This window comes from Coturnix japonica, chromosome 8 (genome assembly GCF_054131305.1).
Source record: "Coturnix japonica strain WE chromosome 8, WE-NBRP24, whole genome shotgun sequence".
Classification (NCBI taxonomy): domain Eukaryota; kingdom Metazoa; phylum Chordata; class Aves; order Galliformes; family Phasianidae; genus Coturnix; species Coturnix japonica.
The window spans coordinates 3,595,732-3,615,706 of NC_140670.1; the positions used below are offsets into that span (position 1 = coordinate 3,595,732).

Below are 19,975 nucleotides of genomic sequence, written 5' to 3' on the forward strand. Positions count from 1 at the left end.
AATACTGCAAACGTTTTTCTCATTCACAGACTGCATTTACTGCAGGTCCTGATAAAAGCAGAAAGGAGCCAGAGGGATTTTTCTACCCCATGCAGTGTCACATTACACAGAGCTGGCCCACCTTAGTGGCACAGTGCAGAGCAATGCAGATTTGGCCTCAGACATCTCAGAAAACTTGTAATAGCCTCACTGCAGTCCTTCACTGTAATCATCTATTCTTTGTTTTTCTATGTTCCTTTCTCAGCCTTTTATCTCTAAGTGGATCTTATTTAGTCAGCTTATTCTTTACATAAGTGAAAATACTGAGCAGGTGTTGACATTCAGATGAATTCATACCCAATACAGCGCTCATTATGTCCTTCTTCTAGCAGGGAAATTTGGTTATTTTAGATTTAAATGGGAAAATGGAAGAATCTCTTTACCATAAAACATTACTGAATTCCATCTATAAGCCAGCTTAGCCAAGTTTCCAAACTTCCACCTGTGATTTCACAAACTAAGTCAGATTAGCCTTGGTAGGCAGCACGAAACCAGCGGAACCACACCTTTGCTAAACCAGTTGAAATAAGAGATTTGTCATGAGGTGAACAATCCTTTTAAGAGATGACACTCATTGATAAAACCTCCTCTCCCCATTATCAAACACTCTGCAAAGGAATAAAGACTTAGTTTTGTGCTCTTTGAGGTTAAGGTACAAAACTGGTTGAAAATGTGGATTCCTTAAGAGTAAGGGTGCTCTCCACTTTGCTGCATGGAAAACTGATCTTTGATCATTACAGCCAGTCTACAGAGCTGGCTCTTCCAGTTCTAGATGTGTGCTGCGTCTTGCTCATCACTTCCGGCACGAAACTATTTAAGTAATGAGGGTTTGCATTGAGTATTTCACTGTCTGTGTTGCAATAGCAGGTAAAACAGGTCTTCTAGTATACGTGTGTGTGTGTGTGTGTGTGTGTTGAGCGTTTGGTGAGGCAAGTTGCTGTATAACACAGGTGAAATTATGGATCACACAGCTCTGAAAGCCATGGTGCACACTCTATTGGACTACTCTGGTATCTAGATACCAGAATAAGCAAGGGGATGTCAGCACTGCGAGAGGGCCTGGAGTCGTGAATCGTCTTACCTCAACAGTGAAGAGCTCAGATGTCACAAATGTGCGTTCTTGTCTGATATCCAAAACCCTAGGTCAAATAAGGGATAAAATAAGCAGTAAGTTACAGATTACAGCAAACTTTGGTTATTATAACATTATTTCTGTGTTTGGACAATAACCATCTTTGCAGCTTTCTGTGTTAGGTGCTTATTCTGTGTTCCTGTGGTTATTTTACATCGGAATAAAAAAGAAGGAAAAATGCTTTTTCTGAAAGGTAACGCAGAAAACATAGATTAATTAGTAACCTGTAGCTTTGCCTCCAGAGGACATTTCGAAACACGACCAAGTCTTTAACCACCTTTGTGCAGCTTTTCACTTCTATCAGTCTGAATTACCTCGCTTCCTCCCGAGCCAAAACCTCCAGTAGCTTTGAAACATCTGCCGGGCAGTCAGAAATCACCAGGGAAAATCTGCACACTCTGCTCTCGAGGGTCAGGGCACGAGCAATGCATTGTTGCAGCAAATGTAGGTCCACATTTCCACTGCATATAGCAATCGCCACTCTGAAAGAGGAGAGCAAAGAGGATTCTTGATTAGCTTTTCTATGCAAGTCAGTCATAAATCACAGACACTGAATTCAGCGTCAGCTGAGCATCTGCAGGGACCACTCTTTCATATACATATATTGCATTTCAGATGTGCTCAGCCCTCTGCATCAACTGTGTACAGGGCACAGGACCCTATTGAGCTCTACTCTCCGAAACCGCTTTTGTTTCACGTTACCTTTGCTGATTCATATTTCTTAGCAAGAATTAGATGAGCAGTTATAGATCTGCTTCAAACTTTATCAGTGCAACAGCACTTTGACTCACACAGGGAATCTCAGATTCTTCACAGTTATATGTCATGTGTGGTCTGTGTTTTCTGTAAGCATTAATTAAATGCATCTCAACCTTGCAAAATGAGTACAGAAATGTTTGAAAGGCAAGTGAAGAGCCGCACGGTTAGTCCCTGGTAACCTGCAGAGCCAGTCCTGTGCACTTTCCCTCTTATTTCAGCTGTGCTGAATTGAACTTTGTGGCCAGACCCTGTCAGCCTCTTCTGGGAAACTGCCTCAGTGGTATTTCAACATACCTTGCTGTGCATTGGAAATTATATCTTGTCTTCAGTGCACGTACATTTAAATACACTGCAGACTATATTGTGAGCAGGGGCTCAAGCTGCTTAAGTCCTAAGTGCTGAAGCCCAGACGTAAGAAAGGAGTTTTATTTAATGCTGAACACAAGGGTAATCCCAGTGACCGTCTGGGCAGGAGTTCCTGGGGCTGGAAGGCAGGTGTCACCCAGCGACTGCAGATGACAGCTTACGCTCATGGCAAAACCCCACTACAAACCATTGACTTCTATGAGTAGGAAGAGAAAAGACAACAGGCTTACAAGCCAACAGGGGCTGTGCTTAACTGCCTTTTTCCCCATCATTTGAGAATATAGGAAAGTGATTTGTCTGGTGTCCAGACTGACATCTGTCTCATTCAGCAGTTTTGTGACCCACGAGTGGTATCTTCAGCCTGAAGTAGATGTCATGGATGAGAGCACTGGCAGCTCAAGAGCAGGAATGATCACTCCTCTCATTTCCCATCACGACACCGCTCAGCCCCACAGCTCCCTACAAAGCCCTGTTTGCAATCGCTGCTGTACCTTTTTCCCTTCAACTCAGGCAGCTTCCCAGCCACCAGTGCTGCAAGTCCAATGGCCCCTTCTGCATCAACTGTGGCTCGCTCATACTCCAGCAATCTCAGCATCGAAATGAGGACGTCCTCCTCGCTGAGGGCCAAAGAGTGGTGTCACAATGAAACAAAATACAACAGAGAAAACAAAAAGCAGCCAATAAATAAAGACAGTGCACTTAAGCATCAAGTGATTCTTTTAGTCCTGCTGAGAACATAATGATCCCACTGTGGTGTTACAGCAAGCTGTGCTGCTGGAGATGGAGAGTCTAATTATCAACTATGACTATTTTTATTACTATTATTAACAATAATACTAACAAATATTGACCATTGTTTATACAATTAATTAAAAAATATATTAAAATAACTATAGAAACAGTAATTATTAAAGAACAAGGAGATTTTTCTCTTTTTCTTTTTTACTAGAGGCATTGTGCTAACTAAATCCCAGGAGGTAAATGCAGTCTTCAAACTCTGCGTCTCAGCAAAGACTGGGAAGGCTTCTCCCAAAGGCTGCTTTCAAGTGGTGTAGAATGCAACAAGAACACTGAGGGTTTCCACCCAGAGGGTGGTGATGCACAGGAGCAGGTCATCCAAGGAGGCTGTGGATGCCCCATCCCTGCAGGCATTCAAGGCCAGGCTGGATGTGGCTCAGCGCAGCCTGGTCTGCTGGTTGGTGACCCTGCACATAGCAGGGGGGTTGAAACTGGATCATCATTGTGGTCCTTTTCAACTCAGGCCATTCTATGATGAACAAGTTCTACACCCAGAGCACAATGGGTTATTAGCAACAAGCAAAGAGCTTTGGCCAAAGGGGTCAGATACCTGAAATCAGGCTCACTATCTGCAGTGTCAGCAACAGCATATTTGTCATATGCAGTGACGCTCCCATAATATTATTTCTTTCCCTCTTTTTTCTTCACCTACCTCACAGCAACAACCTTATCCACAAGCTTCCCAGTCAGCTGCAATGAATTGCTGCCGAAGCAAAGTCCACTCACATCTGCAAAATTCAAAATACCAAAATATGAAGCTGGCTGCTCTAGAAAAAGTTTAACATATTTTAGAGTCCAGACATTGTTTTATTTCCTTGATGAGTGCAGCACATTGCTATTCTACCATCTCAGGTTGCTTGATATTTATATGCGACAGACATCTCCCAGGAAGATTTTGCCATGCGCGGCCTTGTTATGAAAATCATCTCAGTGCACAGTGAGGCCTCAGTCAGAGAAAAGCCACACAGAGCAGCACTGGATTTGTATCCACATCAGGACAGACAGCAAAGGACTGCAGGGACAGCCAGAACTTGCCGAGTTATGTTGTTTGTTTATAAAACCCCCATTTAACCTACAGCTTCAGGGGATCTGAACATCAGGTAAACAGGATACGCTTAATTTGCTTTAAGACCTGAGGGTTTCTTATGCAAACAATACGGAAGCAACTGAATTGTTTATAAACACTCTTATTCTGAAAGCATCTTTGCTAGTCTATGTATTTAAGCACCAGATCTTTCTGCTTTTTTTTGTAAATTACTTTATCAAACAAGAGTTTCCCCGTTGTCTTTACTGGCCCAGACACTGCATGTGAGCACAGCGATCAGATAGATAATCTCATATTAGTAAATCATTCCCCAAACATCTCAGGGACACTGGAAATAGTACTGCACCTCAGAGAGGGGCACAGATTGTATGTCAGGAGCTGCTTTTACAGCATGAGCTGAATTCTGGCTCTTCAGACAGGGTTTTATTTAGTTATGTTTAAACTGTTTTAGTTGGAAAAGACCATGATGAGATTGATGGAATCAATTATAGCCTTTATTTCACATACAAAAGAAGAACTAATTTGCTCACCTCCGTAAAAGTGATGGTTGTTGCAAGCCTGGTCTTCAGCTGGGTGGCCAGCCTTAAGGGACTGCTGCAATACAGGAAAGCTTTCAGATTCAACCCCCTGGGGAAGGCAAACGACAGCATTTTGTAGTGTTAAGTTATCACAGAAGCCACTGTCAAAGTCAACTCCAAAAAATCGACACCACGTTTCTTCTCAGAATCAGCACTGTTGCAATTTGCAATTCATTTATATTCTAAACGTCACATCCATAAGTTACAGCAGCAGAGCTTTCTAGATATAAGCCCGCTGCACTGTCATAATCAGATAGCAATGCTGAGTTATGGATCTTTAGAATCACAGAATGGCCCGGGTTGAAAAGGACTATAATGTTTATCTGGTTCCAACCCCCTGTGTGCAGGGTCACCAACCAGCAGCCCAGGCTGCCCAGAGCCACATCCAGCCTGGCCTTGAATGCCTGCAGGGATGGGGCATCCACAGCCTCCTTGGGTATCCATCCGCAGCACAGGCAGTCTGTGCCAGCAGATTACAATATTCCAAGTACCTTTGGAAACAAAATCTGTGGCAAAAGCTGCCAAAATGCAACTATTCCTAGGTGAGAGCAAACTTACAATGACAGAAATACGTGGGTTGAGGTGTTTTAGTGCAGCAGCAGAACCTGCCAGCAAGCCACAGTGGCCTCCTGCAGGGAAAATCACCGCGTCCAGCTTGGGCACCTGCTCATATATCTCCAGCCCCATGGTGCCCAGTCCTGACAGGTACACAGCACTGTCCTCCCTGTGGGAAGGAAAGGCACAGATCAGCAGGGCTGTAGGAAAAGCAGATGGGTAAATACACAGTGACGTGGTTGTCGCATGCTTTGCGAAGAGCTATGTTCTCTACCAGATGAATATGTTGGTGTCATTGACGAATGGGGCAAAGCAAATTCAAAATGTGAAAGAACAAAAATGGATGATAGAGAAAAAACCCTGCACGAGTCCTGCAGGCACAGCCGGGCCAGCGAGCATTTCAAAACACCTGAACCTCTGAATCTGGGCTTAGTAGGGCTGTTAGTTATCACACAGGAGTTGGTCCTACAAATGAAGCAGTAACCTGCAGTCGGTGAGAACGTGTAGCACAGCCTGGACCTTGGTAGGCCTTCCAAAGAGCCTTTAGGCTGAAGAGCCCATCTCTATATCCTTATCAGTATCAGAGATTTACCGGTAAGGAAATAAATCACTTTTCCCTCTGTCATTTCTTTAAGCTTTATGAATTTTGAATGTCGGGGCCAAAATGAAAAGTCTCAGGAGTTCTCTTTCTCTTTACTTGTAAGTAGTCAGCATTCATTATAAATGGGAATGTTTATGAAATTCAAGCTATTATATATATTTTTGGCAGATACCAGTCTTGTCACAGGCCAGGGCCACTATCTGATGCTTTCACATTGCTCTGGAATACCTAATGAAAAAATAAGCAACGTATTTGTCTGCCAAAGCTCTCACTAGCAAAACACATCCACACAGAAGTAATGCAATGATCAGAATAAGGACAGAGTCAAAACTCTGAAGGAACTCCACAGTGCAGTCGTGTGATTTACTTGGATCTGTTTCTAAAAAGATGCTTTGGATTCTATTTAGATGCTGGCAATGCTGAAAAGGTAGGATAATATGTGAATGAAAGACATGGGACTCCTACGTGCCTGTATAGTCTGCTCTTTCTGGCCAAACAGGATTACAGGTCCAACAGTGTCACTTGATTTACTTTACCCAATACTTTCAGGTACTGAAGCTACACTCTTTATTACTGCTGAGACACGCAGAGGAGTGCAGAATGCTGCCAGGTGGAGACTCTTGGGAAACTACTCCACACGTAGAGCCAAATTCAGCAAATCCCTCAGGACAAGAGTCAGTATAGATACAGAAGAGGAGATAACGACCTCGCACTGCTGTACCAGACAGAGGCAAGTAATGACAGAGGAACCAGGCTAGGCTAACCAAACCAGAAGGGAGCTAGGAGGTCTGATCAGTATATTTGGATGAGGAACCATATGAGAAAAAAAATGGGACTCTCAAGGAAGGAAGGTGTGTAATTCATTGTGGCACCCTCATATCTCACAAATCAATCATCCTCAGATCATCCCAGAGGTACTCTGTGATTTACTGGCAATCTTGGGATTATATTTATAATAAGGTTCTGATTGAGCATCTATAGAAACTGGAAATCCCTTGTTACCTGAGCAGCAATTACGTAGACTTCATGACCAAATTCCATCATGGAAAATCACATTTCCTTCCTGGAATTTCACAGGATGTAACAACTGGATGAAAAATTCCCTCTCCTAATTGAACACCTGCATGCTCATTTTCATAACACGGCATTTTAATGGCACTCAAGAAATGGGAAGAACTGACACTGACACACCTGACTACAGGACATTACACGCACAGGTGAGACTTAAGAGAGGCACGTAATGTCTACTTCAGAAAGGATAGAAGGAACTGTTGGTTATGGAGATCAGAGAATCCACAAAGGCACTTTTCGCTATCCCAACAGCACTGCAACAAGCCTGATTAAGAATAATGTTTCATCCCTTGGATCTCATCTGCGCTACCCTAGAAGAGTTCAGGGTCCTGGATGGCTGCAGACAGCTTTGGCAAGTGGTGGTGAATGTGTGGCAGAAACACTGAAGCTGATTTCTACCCATACATGCACTCGTCTCAACAAAATGTGTTCAGAAAAGGCTGACAACACCAAGGGTTTTAATGTTACTGCTACCTTTCATGGTTGTTGTTTTTTTTACTCCCCTTGAGATTGTGAAAAAATTCATCTGTGAAGAGAAATGTTTTAATTGAACACAGTGATAGATTGGATGTCTACTTCCTACTACTTGAAATAGAATAAATCAGAGTGATTTATTGATGATGAATGATAATGCCATCTAGAGCTCATCAATGGCGGATGATTTACACATACTGACCTGGAGCTTCACGTGTCCAGAAAATATTGTCCTTACATAACACCAATAATTATTTGGGTAGGAGGTGAAGATTAAACATGAAATAACAATACAACAATCATTTATTATGTGCAAATGCAATAGATGATGCAAGCCAGCTGGGAGTGAACGCGCTGATTGAAAAACATCTGTCAGGAATTTGGAAATCACAAGGTTATGGAAAGCTGTGGCTTCTCAAAAAGAACATGGCTGGTTTTAAAACTCAGTGCAGTCCAAGGTACCTTCCTTGCAAGTCTCAGTTCGAGGAAAGGCTGTGCCCATGGCAACAGCTGATGCACGCCTACCAGCCCCGTTGGCCTGCAGGTGCTATCAGAGCTCACTGTGCAGCTGTAGAGTACAGTTGTTAGAACTGCTTCCCCAGTGAACCAGCTGGGAAAGAATTAAGGACACTCTCTCTGCCTTGCCCATTCTTAAATCCTCTTTCCAAGCAATATCACTCATTGTCATTGTGTTTGTGGCAGCAGGAGCTGTATGAACTCACACTGGTGGGTAAAGCCTCATAGCCTACACAGGGGCAGCAATGGCTTGGGTGTGAGACTGCAGCTCAGGGCATCAGAGAGATGTCATGTTGATGACCAGCCCCTCTGCCCTTTCAGTGTTCTTACTTCAGAAAAGCTTAAAAGAAAGAAAAATGAAAGTAAAGGCAGAAAAAATTGCAAAGAGAAAAGGGGGGAAAAAAAAAAAAAAAGAAAGAAAAAAAAAAGAGGGGACACTGAATAGTTTCTAAGTAATTCTACTGATTTTATCTCATTCCTATGGTGTTTTTATTAGACCTGGCTTATTCCATGACCTCGAAAAGCTCACAAACTCCTCCTTATAATTAACTACTTCGAACTATAATCATCCTTAGCTACTTGAAATACATGCGTGCAGTAGCCTCCTCATGAGCTTCTTTCAAGGAAAAAACATATTTGTCAAGTAACACGAGATATCCTGCAGCATTAATCCCTTGCTCTACCATACACTTCCAAACCCTTTGTGCTAAAGGTTAACTTTAACCCACCTTACTCCTAAGAGAGAGACCAAAAACCAATGCGAGCCTCAGTGCGTACTGACATGTTTCATAACGATTTAACATACACCCATAATTTTATATATAGATAGACACACACACACACTAGATTTATCCATCTATTCATTCCATGAATTTCCTGATCAGGAAGTTTCCTTAACCTTGGTAAAATGGAAGGTGCCTCATTTTGGTTTCCATCCCAAAGTGTTACAGAAACATTAACTGTTCGTACCTTAGAAAATAACATAGTCTGTACCTCAGCTATAGGAGCCTTTTGATGATATATGAGCAAATTTTAAGTTACTGACAACTAATCAAACTACTGTTTATCTAATGCACTACACTGACTTCCCACTTACTCTTCCAGGTAGAGATAACCATTCTCCTGTGCCAGCCTTCTTGCATGCATCTGGGCGTCCTTGGCTGTAGTGCCATAGGATATAACCATGGCCCCGTACTCACGGCACATTTTCACTCTGGCAGGGGAAGTGCTGGTTGACATGATGACAAACACCGGGATACGAAGCTCCGAGGCATGGTAGGCAACGGCCATGGAAAAGTTCCCATCTGAAGCCACAATCACTCCCTTCCTTTGCTGATCCTAAAAACACAGGAAAGTATAATGCACATTATGCAGCATCACAAACTTGTCCCATGTAATTCTCGATCAGCCTAGTGGTCTGGTATTTTTCCATTATTAAGTTCACTTTACTGTCTAACAGGGTTATGGTGTTATGAAACAGTATGCACATCTGAGGTGATTTTAAGACACAGTGCTATGACAGCATAAGATCAGTCCCTGTCCCTGGGTTCAGTTCTGGCACATCCACAGGCTGGATGTAGCTCTGGGCATCCTGGTCTGGTGGTAGGTGACCCTGCACATGGCAGGGAGTTGGAATTGGATAATCATTGTGGTCCTTTTCAACCCAGGTCATTCTATGCTTCTGTGATTCAATCTGTGCTGTTTAAAACACAAGAAGCATGACAGGTAAAGTCTAATTGTGTTTGATTGCTGTGGAACAGAACAGATCTATTTACTTTTATGCTTGACACTTGGTTATACCTGAGGCAGTGATGTCAGAAGATAAAGTACACCTCTCTCCTTCACAGATCCTGTGTACTGGAGGAACTCTTTCTTTAGGTAGATGTCAACTCCATACAGCTTGGATAGCCTGGAGTACTGGAGAACAGAAACATGATTACTGTGGTGCTGGAACTAAAAATAAGAAAAACCTTGCATGCCCCATTGAAGCAGATATATGACTGCTGTGTAGGATCTCCAAAAAGTAAATAGATAAAATCCTGTCCTAGGAGCTCCCACTTTCTAGTCCCTGTGAAAACATGGCTGCAGAATTGAAAGGAAGTGCTTAGGAAACTGAAAGGATGGCAGTTTCTAACATCAACAGCCTAAAGCATCAAGACTCCATAAACAAAACCAAAGAACACTGGACATGAAATGCTGCTTGGCAGGACCTTCACATACTTCGCCAGTTCCACCGTTTCTGTCTCTTAGAGCATCTTGGATTCTACAATAAGGAAAAAGGATTTGAGGAGACAAATCCTGTGACTTTGTGAAATTGCTGCCTCCGACATATCAGCCATAGAAGTGGTATGCTTCAGGTATGTCTTCTTTAAAGCACTGATAGTCAACATTTTAACTCTTCAGCTTATCTTTTTTCTGCTTCTTCTAACTGAGGCATTTTTACCCAGCATAAATACAACAGTTATTTCTAGCGATGGAGCTGCCTGTCTATACTCACCTGTATCAACCCAGTGTGTGACCTTGTAAGACTCACTGACCCACCCTCTAACCTTTTCCTTTTGTAACCTTGCCCTTATCTAGGGACAACAGATACCAAGTCTGAGGTACAACACAGCACAGTGCAACCTTTGCTTGGCATCCAGAAAGCCAAAAGTTCCTACATCAGCACCCAAATCCATGTCCAATTCAATTCTCAGTCCTCACTTCCTTTTATTCCGTACCTCTGAAACACCTGTTAGGATCATGCATCATGCCATGTCTCAGCTTCAGGCAGACAGCTGCACAAGGATCCAGGAGGATGCTTCACTCATGGTATGACTAGAGTTTAGGAACCAGAATGCCAAGTATTTGTTCAGTTAACAGGGTGAGTTTTAATCAAACTTGCTTCTTTATCCAAATGAGAGCTCTGAAAGTGGCTCTTAGCTCCCACTCACGAGCTGTTTAAGCTATTTAAGTTAAGGGGCAGAGCTGCTTGAGACTTATGTGAATTGGCCCAGGAGAACTTTAGCGCCTGTAAGCAGGAGCACTGCCAATGTATGAGGAGCTGTACATCGCTCAGATGTCTCTGCAGTGGCAGAAGACGGGCTCCACAGATCACACTCCTCTTCTTACACTGTGTGCAGAGCAGGAGCCCTGCTTAGGATGCTATTAGGTGGCCTGGGGATGGGGCTGAGGTAGAAATCCCAGTACTTGCAAGCTGTTGATGGGACCCATCCAAGCTGGGGTGTGAATGAATCCTGCAGTGAACACGTGGCCAAGGCTACCTTAATTTGGGAATGGAGCCTAACAAAAACAACAAAAAACCCACTGAAAATCATTATGATACCTCTGGTCTGGTAACCAGCAGAACTGCTGTGCACTGCAGACCCAACTGAGCTGTTCCCACAGACTGCCCGCCCCAGATAAGGGCTCACATATCACATCCCCTTTTCCATGCAGGCCAAAAAGATAACTGACAGCCAGCAATGTGCCCAGGGAGACATCCCTGCAGAGCGACCTGGGGCTGCTCCACTCAGCTGCCACTTAGCAAAGACTCTACTTTCCCACTGCAGGAAAAAAAGGAGATCAGCCACACCGTGCCTACAGCCGCCTTTCTGAGAGCTCCCAACAACAGGAAGACATCTTGAACCCAATGCCTGAAGTCACTACATCTCTCTTATGCTTGAACAAATGCTTCTGCACCTATAATGAGAGCGTTCCTGTGTGTGTGTTTCTCAATACCCTTGTTTTGTTCAAGAGGCAGATGGCAGAACCACCTGGTCACAGAACAGACCCAGCCTTCCCAAGTTTGCCAGGCCAGGAAGCAATCAATATCTGATCCTTCCCACGTGCATGGGCTGGTCCCAAAACAGACCCTCTTAAATGACGCTTACCCTGACACTAACGTGGACTCCTTCATAGCAACTCCAGGAGCATAATACCACATTGCATTAAGTCTGTGCCTAATGTGGTTTATCCTTTGTTTACAGGTCACTGCAATCTTTGAGGATTACACTTTGCAGTTAGCACAAACAGGTAAGTAGAAAATGATTACTGACAGTTCACAACAACACGAACTCAAGTCATCATACACAAATCTATCTGCTATGGCCAATGCTCTTCATTCATTTCTGACCAAATTCTATTAAAAAAATAAAAGCACTATCAAGAGAATTTAAAGAATCCCCTACCATGCAAGGGGTTTTCTGAACACCGGACTGGATTTTGAAAGCTGCTGCACTAATGTCTTCAAATCGAATGAGTTTGTTGTGGTTGTACAGGCCGGTCCGGCTGGTCCTGCTGCTTGACTGAGGGACGAGGGAAAGGGCATCCCCGAGTAACTCCTCATTACGGCTGACTATCTTCATTTCCCACGTCTTCACGTCCCCATTGAGGTAATCCTCCTCAACGAAATCTTTCAGTCTTTCAGGGTTGATTGGGGGTGGCCTCTGCCCAATGTGTCCATTTCTTATTGGCCCATCCTTACAAAGGCGAAGATCACAAAGCGCTGGAGCATCTTGTTTCTTTACTTTATTCTCATCCCTGGAAACAAATAGAAACACTTAGATGATAAAAGCTGAATTCAAGCCTTTACAGTTACTCTTAAATCAACTGCACATCTCAGTTGCTCTTTGCAAGCTTCAGATTGCCAGACTAAATTATTAACATCTTAACTATCTTGTAGATGGATTGAAAGCTACTGTGACCAGTCAGTTTTTAACAAAAGCCACAGGTGAGTTGACATGCAGGCAAACTGAGAAACTACCATAGCCAACTAAAGAGGAAAAATATCATGCACGCTGTCTGGGCAGGCAGATAATACTCGGTCTTTGGAAAAGAGCTGAGAGCAAGCCTGGCCTGTGATATGACTACGCAGATAGTAAACGTCTCTCTACACAAAGTATAAAGAGAAGAATCTCTTGGAAGAGATCGTTTTCTAAAAAATAAGGATGGTAGATTACGTCAGAGATGGACCATAGGCAACAGACAAAAACATTTACCAGTTTTGCCAAAGAATTTGGATTTAAGCTATGCAGTCGTTCATCAGCAGAATGGATCAAAGCAAATGTTATCCTAATTCTAGAGCAGCAACCATGGCAATGTGCACTGTAATAAGATCTGAAAGGAATTTGAAGAATATTTAGAAACAGCTGCTTTTTGAGCAACCGCCCTACTTCTTAATAGTCCATTTACTATGTGGTCCCATAAGCTATGCCTGAAGCTCTGCTTCCTATTACACCTCCGCTGTCCCAGCGAGGAATTCCCATAGCAACATGAGCTGCCCAAAGGGCTCTAATACTTGAATCGATGACTATACTAGTGGCATCAGTCATTCTCAAATCTTCTCTCTCCAAAATGTCTTGTATCAACACTAATTTTCTGAAACACACAAACAAGCAGATCATTTACACAACTGTAATTTATGTTTACACTTGTGATTTACAACGTTGTCCCAGGAGCATTTCTTAAAGGTGATGTACCCAAAGAGCACACACGGTGTTTTCAAATTAAATGGCCTATCAGGTAGGTCTGTTATATACTTGTCTGCCCATTTCTTCTCCTTTGTGGGTTAAAGAGTTGGAACATTTAGTAAAGATGTTTGACTTGCAGTGTTAGGTCTCATGCATGTTAGCGAACTTAATGCAAACACGAGAATCAGATCAAACTGGCTCCTTGGTGAACTTGTTATGGCACAGCCCGTGGATCTGGGAACTAAATGTGGCTATTGCATAAACAACAGCTGTCGTGATGTAAGAGACCACATCTCTGCTAGGAGCTCATCTCAACGCCCCCAAAAAGTAAAACCATTTTCTACACCACGGTAGCCGATTACCACTCCAAAAAGAGTAGAACATACACATCTTATCTCTAATTCTCTAATCATGTTACCTAAAGTGTTTAGCAAGCATTAGCAATGAATGATATTATACTGGGTTTCAGCAGAGAGTGAAATACCAACATAAAATTTAACTTGAGCAAAAAATTATGATTTTTCTGGGTGATATTTTTTTTATCTGACTGGAGTTTGAGATAGGAAAAACACTCTCACTTTCTCCTGGATCCTGTTGCAATAAACTACAAGTCTGTTAGAAAAGATAGTCAAAAGCGAGCACAAAAAGCCCGCTGATAAACCAGGATTCTGCTGGAAAGTACGAATTACAGGGCAACATCTCCCAATTCTAGAGCCATCAAATGTTTCCTTATCAGCCAACATAAAGACAAAATAAATACTGATTTTTGGCCCTATTCTGAGATTTCCCTAGTTTTTTTTGGCACTCTTGTGAACACTGAGTATCTGCCAAAGTCCCTAATGCAGACAGTATCTATCTTAGAACCATTAAGAAAAATAAGTCAAATATTAAAAATATATAATCTTTAAAAGCTTGAGATAGTTTTAAAGCATATCTGAAGCATAAACAGCACATCATATGGAAACAATCATCTCTTTGCATATGAGAGTTCAGCAGCCTTGTTAAAAAAGGAACTTCATCTTCCTATTTTACACACTATTTCCTTCAGATTCATAATTTTTCTCCTTCTACATCTATATATCTCAGCTACTTTGGTGAATGACATTTCCCCCATTGAACCCATCTGGGTGAACACATTTGCTTTTCAACCTACAAGGTAAGCAGCGGTTTTAGTTGTGACAATGGATCACAAACAAGCGACTAATACCCCGTTCAATATATCCACCTCCTCCAACACAGCCCACAAGCTTTGCACAAGCCACCTCAGGATTCATTTCCCTTATAGGAGCAGCCAACACAAGCAGTGAGACAGGCAAACACCAACCCATGTCTATGGGAAGACATGGGAATGCATGGCTCCTTGTCCAGTGGTCATGCCCAACAGATTAAAGTGCAGAGCCAATGTAAATACAGACCCTGGTGCTAGAAAACACCACTCCTTTCAAATGAATTTCTGTTCCTTTTTTGGAGTTTGTTTAGCAAAGTTTTCACAACAAAGTCTGTTTATCTCCAGCGTAAAACAAATATCCATCTGGAAAGTTTTGTGGCATGGTTACAGAACAGGCCATTTTACCTTTAAAGTGATTAGTAAAAGCAAACATGGAAAATGAAACAACTTATAAACCTACTTTTTCGAGAACAGCTGTTCAGCATAACTGCAAAAAAATAAAAGAGAAGATCCATATGCAGACATTCCACAAATAATTAAGGAACTGGAAGAATTAGCATATTTATCAACAGACAGCTTTAAACAGCTTCAAATCTCAAAGCCAACACAAAGACAGTCTGTGCTGAAACGTACTCCTACAGAGATAAAACACAATGACCCAGAATGGAGCTCTGTTTCCAGGCTGCTTTCTTGGAATACGCTGGTATTTTCTCATCAAGTCACACAGGACTGGGGAAAACAAGCTTGGAAAAATGGTAATATTAATACAACAATGAATTATGAAAAGCAACAAAAATAATGTTTGGAAGATATAGCAACAAGAGCGCACACTATACCCAACACCCAACAAACAGTTGTCTTTGTTACAGGGAGAAAGAAAGGCCCGTGCAGCTATGCTGTGATGACAGGACAATTAGAAGTCCTGGCAGACACAGATTGAGTTCTTCTGGGTTCCTGTGGGAACAGATCAAATCAGGTTAAACTCATTGCCACAGGTTGCTATGAGGGGCACTCATATAAATGGGCTCCTGAAAATACAGTGTGTTTTAAGGCAGAAAAGAACATCCTCCCTGAAAACTCAGCAATTTCCACAGCCGTTTTTGTCACCTATGTTCACAATGATACAGACTCACCATGAGGAAGGGCTGACAGCACAGTAGAAGCTCCATATTGTATTTTAGCATCCTTCAAGCTCTGTGCCATGACAAGAATTTCAAACTCCACTACATCAGTCAGACAGATGCAAGCACAAAGTGGCTGGTGCTAAGCCTGAGTGCCACATCAAACCATCCCACTGAATCGGGATTAACCTGTAACCCAACATAGCAGCACATGCAGACAGACATACATATATGCACATGTAATCTATACATGGATTTCTTTTACTTTACTCTTTTTAATGTTATTTTGGGGAGGAGGTTTCCCCTTTGTTCATATCTATGCTTTGCCATCATCTTCATGTTCAAACCGAATGGCCTGGATTGAAAAGAACCTCAAAGATCATCTAGTTTCACCCCCCCCTACAGCAGCCTATTCAAGCCGGCCTAGAAAGAGAAAATATGGAAGAATCCAAAATTGCTTTAGACAGCAAAAGCTGTCATACAAATGTTGCCTAATCATGCAGAACGCATTAATATCCTCCCCTAAACAGAAATACAATATGAGTGAATAGGAGCTCACCTTTGATGACAGAAAGTGGGGCACAGACAGACAGTGTGACTTGCTTAATACTCCTGCAGGAAGTTCATAGTAGGGCTACTTATTCGAGTGTCTTAAAGATGAGGAGATCATGGCTTAGCTCCTAGCCTGCATAGCGCAAATGCTAGAGGATATATGCACGTGTGGCCATCTACCACAAGCAGGTACAAAACAACCAAATCTTGACACCGAGCCCACTGCAGGCAATGGTAACTCCACTTGCCCTATGCAGCACTTTGACACAATTATGTGGTATTACAAAGAGTCCAAATAAAGCTGATGCTCATGCAGGGAATAACCAGGCCTCATTATTTTGAAATAAGGTACTTCTGTTTCAGCACTTCAGAGTAACAGCAGCTGGAGCCCAGCGATGTATCTGCATTCAATGGTGGTTATAACTCATCCCCACTCTTCTGTACCCATTGCTATCATGCCTTTGCTTGTTACTGGCACTAACAAGTAGGTGCAAGCTGCAAAAAAGATAACGTGAGAAAAAATAGCCTGAATGCAAGAGGAACTCATAAGGTCTGGGATACCTTCACTCCAACGCCTCCCAAACATCCCTCCTACAGACAGCTTTGAGCTCCTTGCAAAGAACTCTCGAGTTGTGAAGGTCAGATGGTCAGCACAGAACTCTGCATGCAGCTTGATAGATAAAACTCTTACAGTTTTAGAGGTTGACACTTCCTCTTGAAGCTAAACCTATTCTGAATTGAGATGCTGTCTTGTGATTAACACATCTCATAATTCACCCGTACTATGGAATGGATGACATAAACCAAACGAGAAGGAAAACCACTGTTTTGTGATTAAATGATTGGCTGAAGTTTCTCAGTTCACCGCAGACATGCTGTGTGACTTTGGAAAGCCATTCTTCAGGTAGAAGAGTGGGAACTTCTCATCCCTTTTGGTGTCTTTTCTCTCAGGCTGTCTGTTCTATAGAGGCTATGTTTATTGGGAAAACATGCTTTTAATATTACAGACTTAAGCAACAATTTGTAGGAAGTGGGACATTACGACAAATCTCAGGACGGCCCAGGTTGTCAGGGACACCAACCTCCACACTGAACACCAGCGCAGGCTGCCCAGGGCCCCATCCAACCTGTCCCTGAACACCTCCAGGGACGGACAGTGCACCCACAGCCTCTTTGGGCAGCTGTTCCATTGCCCCTTTTTTATCCAATATCTGGGAACATCAGACCTTGATGGTAGCATCCAAATAACCAAACAGGGGGAGAAAACTAGGGAAGAGGTTAAGAGTGAGGTTGTGCCAACATGGCAGTGTCACACAGGTGCAGCCCCACAGTCAGAGTCATGCAATGGCTCTGGACACTTCCGAAATTTCCCCTTTGGCTTAACAGAGAAATACAGACAGATTATAAACACTGGCACAAAGCTAACTGCAGGATGTCTATCACAGCAGGATGCTCTATGAGCCATCCCAAGGTAAACTTTGGGCAATCCATAGGCCTGCCTGAGATTCTCCTAATGCAGTGCTTACAGAGAAGTCAGAGATATGAATATCAGCTGCAAGTACTCACAGCTCCACTGCTGCCAGTGGATGACTCCAGGAGCACCTCACAGCCACAGAGCTCTAGGAGACATTGGAAAATTACAAACCACCTCTTTTTTTTCTTTAGAAAGGAAAGGAAAATAGAAATCATTACCTATACAGCACAGCGACTAAATAAACAACGAGGCGAAGCAAAACTCCAACTACAACATGGTAAGGAGGCAGGAGGGGTCCAGGGGAGATCATGTCCACAGGCCTGGATCTGGGTGGACCTGAAGGGCTGACCGAGGTCCCTGCAGGGAAAAAGGAGCTCTAGTTCTAAGTCAGACAGCAATACTCTCCAACCTTTGCCAGAAAGGATCGTAGTCTTCATCTTCCCTGTAGCGGTCCCTGGGAGTTCTGTTTTTTAACACCCTGGAGTAGATCAACTGAGCTGCAAAATTCATTATAATTCCGGGTGCAAAGCACAGCAGGAGGGACGCACTTCGCCTGCTGGCACCGCCAGCCCTGCACTGCTTGGGTGGGAAGAGCAGGTGACTCGTTGGGAGCAGCAATACAGGGGGAGTGGGGGAGGGGAAGTGACTTTGAGAGAGGGTTGTTGCTATTTAAAGAGATTATTCTGGAGGCCAACCTGTCCTTGTCAATTTGAGTCAGGGCCTGGATTATGCTGGGTGACATTCTGTTAGCAGGACACTTGAAGCTTTACTTACTTACCGCTGAGCTGCAGAGCATGATCTGGGCTTACCGCAGGGCCCACGATTTAACAACACGCTCTAGGGGTGATGCAAGTAGCAAGGAAGACCCAACTTCTTCTTGTGGTGTTTGAGACACATGCACATCTAAGATAGAGAACTTGCATACTGTAATCCAACCCAGGCTGTGACCTGACCCCCTCCACAGAGTACTCTGACCAGTATAATGGACTGCTTAATAGGGAAGAGTCATAATAAATGATTTAATAGTCCTCTGGGAGCTCTAGGAAGCCCTGAGCCATGTTGTTGGAGCCTTCCTTACACAGGTATGGCAGATAGGTCCACACTCTTTGGACTGGAACACAGAAAAAGCTCTAGATTCACAACTTCTTCCTTAGTCTCACATCCTCAAAGCTTTTGCCCTTTGCTTTCCAGTGGTGGATGTGCAATCCGTGGAGCTGCTTGTGGTGCACATGGCCATAACCCTGCAGCCTACTGCTGTCAGAAGCAAGGAGACCAAAAGGCAGTCGGCCCTAAGACTCAAGTTTGGGATGGCTTCACTGGTGCCTTGAAGCCAAGAGAGAAGGTGGGTGGAACTGCCACTTACTCAAAACACACGTGAAATGGTGCACAGGAAAGGGAAAATAAAACAGTTAAAACAGCAATACCTGGCTTTAAGATGGCTGGGAGTCCTGACTGGTTGACTGGATTCCTAATCTCCCAGCAGCAACATGTGAGGAACACAACAACTTGCAGAAAAACAAAAAATGGGTCAAGTCCAACATTTTATGTTGGTGGTTAGAACTTCCTCAGGGAAAACACAGAAGAGGTGCTATTCCAGGCACTGCTCAAGTGTTTTTGGTGGAGAATGATGAATGCAAAACGCACGTGAACAAAACTTACCACAGGCTTATCGTACCATTTTTAAGAAGTTTGAAGTCAGAAAGAGCAACATATCTCAACTATAGAGTCAGAAGTGATAAACAAACCTGCACACTAGCTAGTGCTTGAGACTACAGGAATTCATCTCCCTACCAAATGAGGCCCAGATCTGTGGCTAGCACTTGCAAACCAAGAAAAAATGGTAAGGGTATTTTGAGGATAATTTGATCAAGCACCAAGGATTTGTCAGGACAGAAGTACATGAAGAACTGAATCAGTGTCCTTCAAAGATACCACCAAACAAGCAGCCCATCAGGGGAAAAGGGTACATGGAATCTCCTGCTGTGGATTTCGGCCTGCCTCAAGCATCCTCTCAACATCCTTACCTAAGCGTGTGCTGGAAATGCTGACTGTGCATCGTGGTAATTGCTGTAAGTTAACTATGACCATTTTCTGAGCTGCTTATTTCCTTAATGAGAGATAAACGGTTAAACACACTATTATTAGATGCGTCTTCTTTTCATTCTTGCCTGTCAAACTTCATTGTCCTTACAAGATCCTTAAGCTTTGTCTGCCACTTTACGTACTTACCTTCATTATCTTTGCACACAGAGATGATGGCTGTAGATACCAGCCTC

General features: G+C 43.1%; 1 protein-coding gene across 6 annotated transcripts in view; it reads right to left on the reverse strand.

Annotated features, from left to right (window-relative positions):
- The window catches only part of LOC107315602 (uncharacterized), a 35,318-nt gene that overhangs the window by 6,878 nt on the left and 8,465 nt on the right, over positions 1-19,975 (reverse strand). The window contains exons 1-11 of one of the 6 annotated variants that reach the window (XM_015866117.3): positions 18,109-18,295; positions 15,013-15,039; positions 12,104-12,455; positions 9,735-9,851; positions 9,031-9,272; positions 5,276-5,441; positions 4,670-4,766; positions 3,747-3,822; positions 2,788-2,913; positions 1,486-1,653; positions 1,121-1,178 (exon numbers count right to left, since the gene is read on the reverse strand). In XM_015866117.3, the coding sequence (XP_015721603.2) occupies positions 1,121-1,178; positions 1,486-1,653; positions 2,788-2,913; positions 3,747-3,822; positions 4,670-4,766; positions 5,276-5,441; positions 9,031-9,272; positions 9,735-9,851; positions 12,104-12,455; positions 15,013-15,039; positions 18,109-18,209 (1,530 nt within the window). In that variant the 5' untranslated portion in view covers positions 18,210-18,295. Of the gene's footprint in view, positions 1-1,120; positions 1,179-1,485; positions 1,654-2,787; positions 2,914-3,746; positions 3,823-4,669; positions 4,767-5,275; positions 5,442-9,030; positions 9,273-9,734; positions 9,852-12,103; positions 12,456-15,012; positions 15,040-17,917; positions 18,296-19,975 lie in introns of those variants that run through there. The other 5 variants (XM_015866118.2, XM_085554958.1, XM_015866119.3 and 2 more) reach the window with 5 other exon arrangements.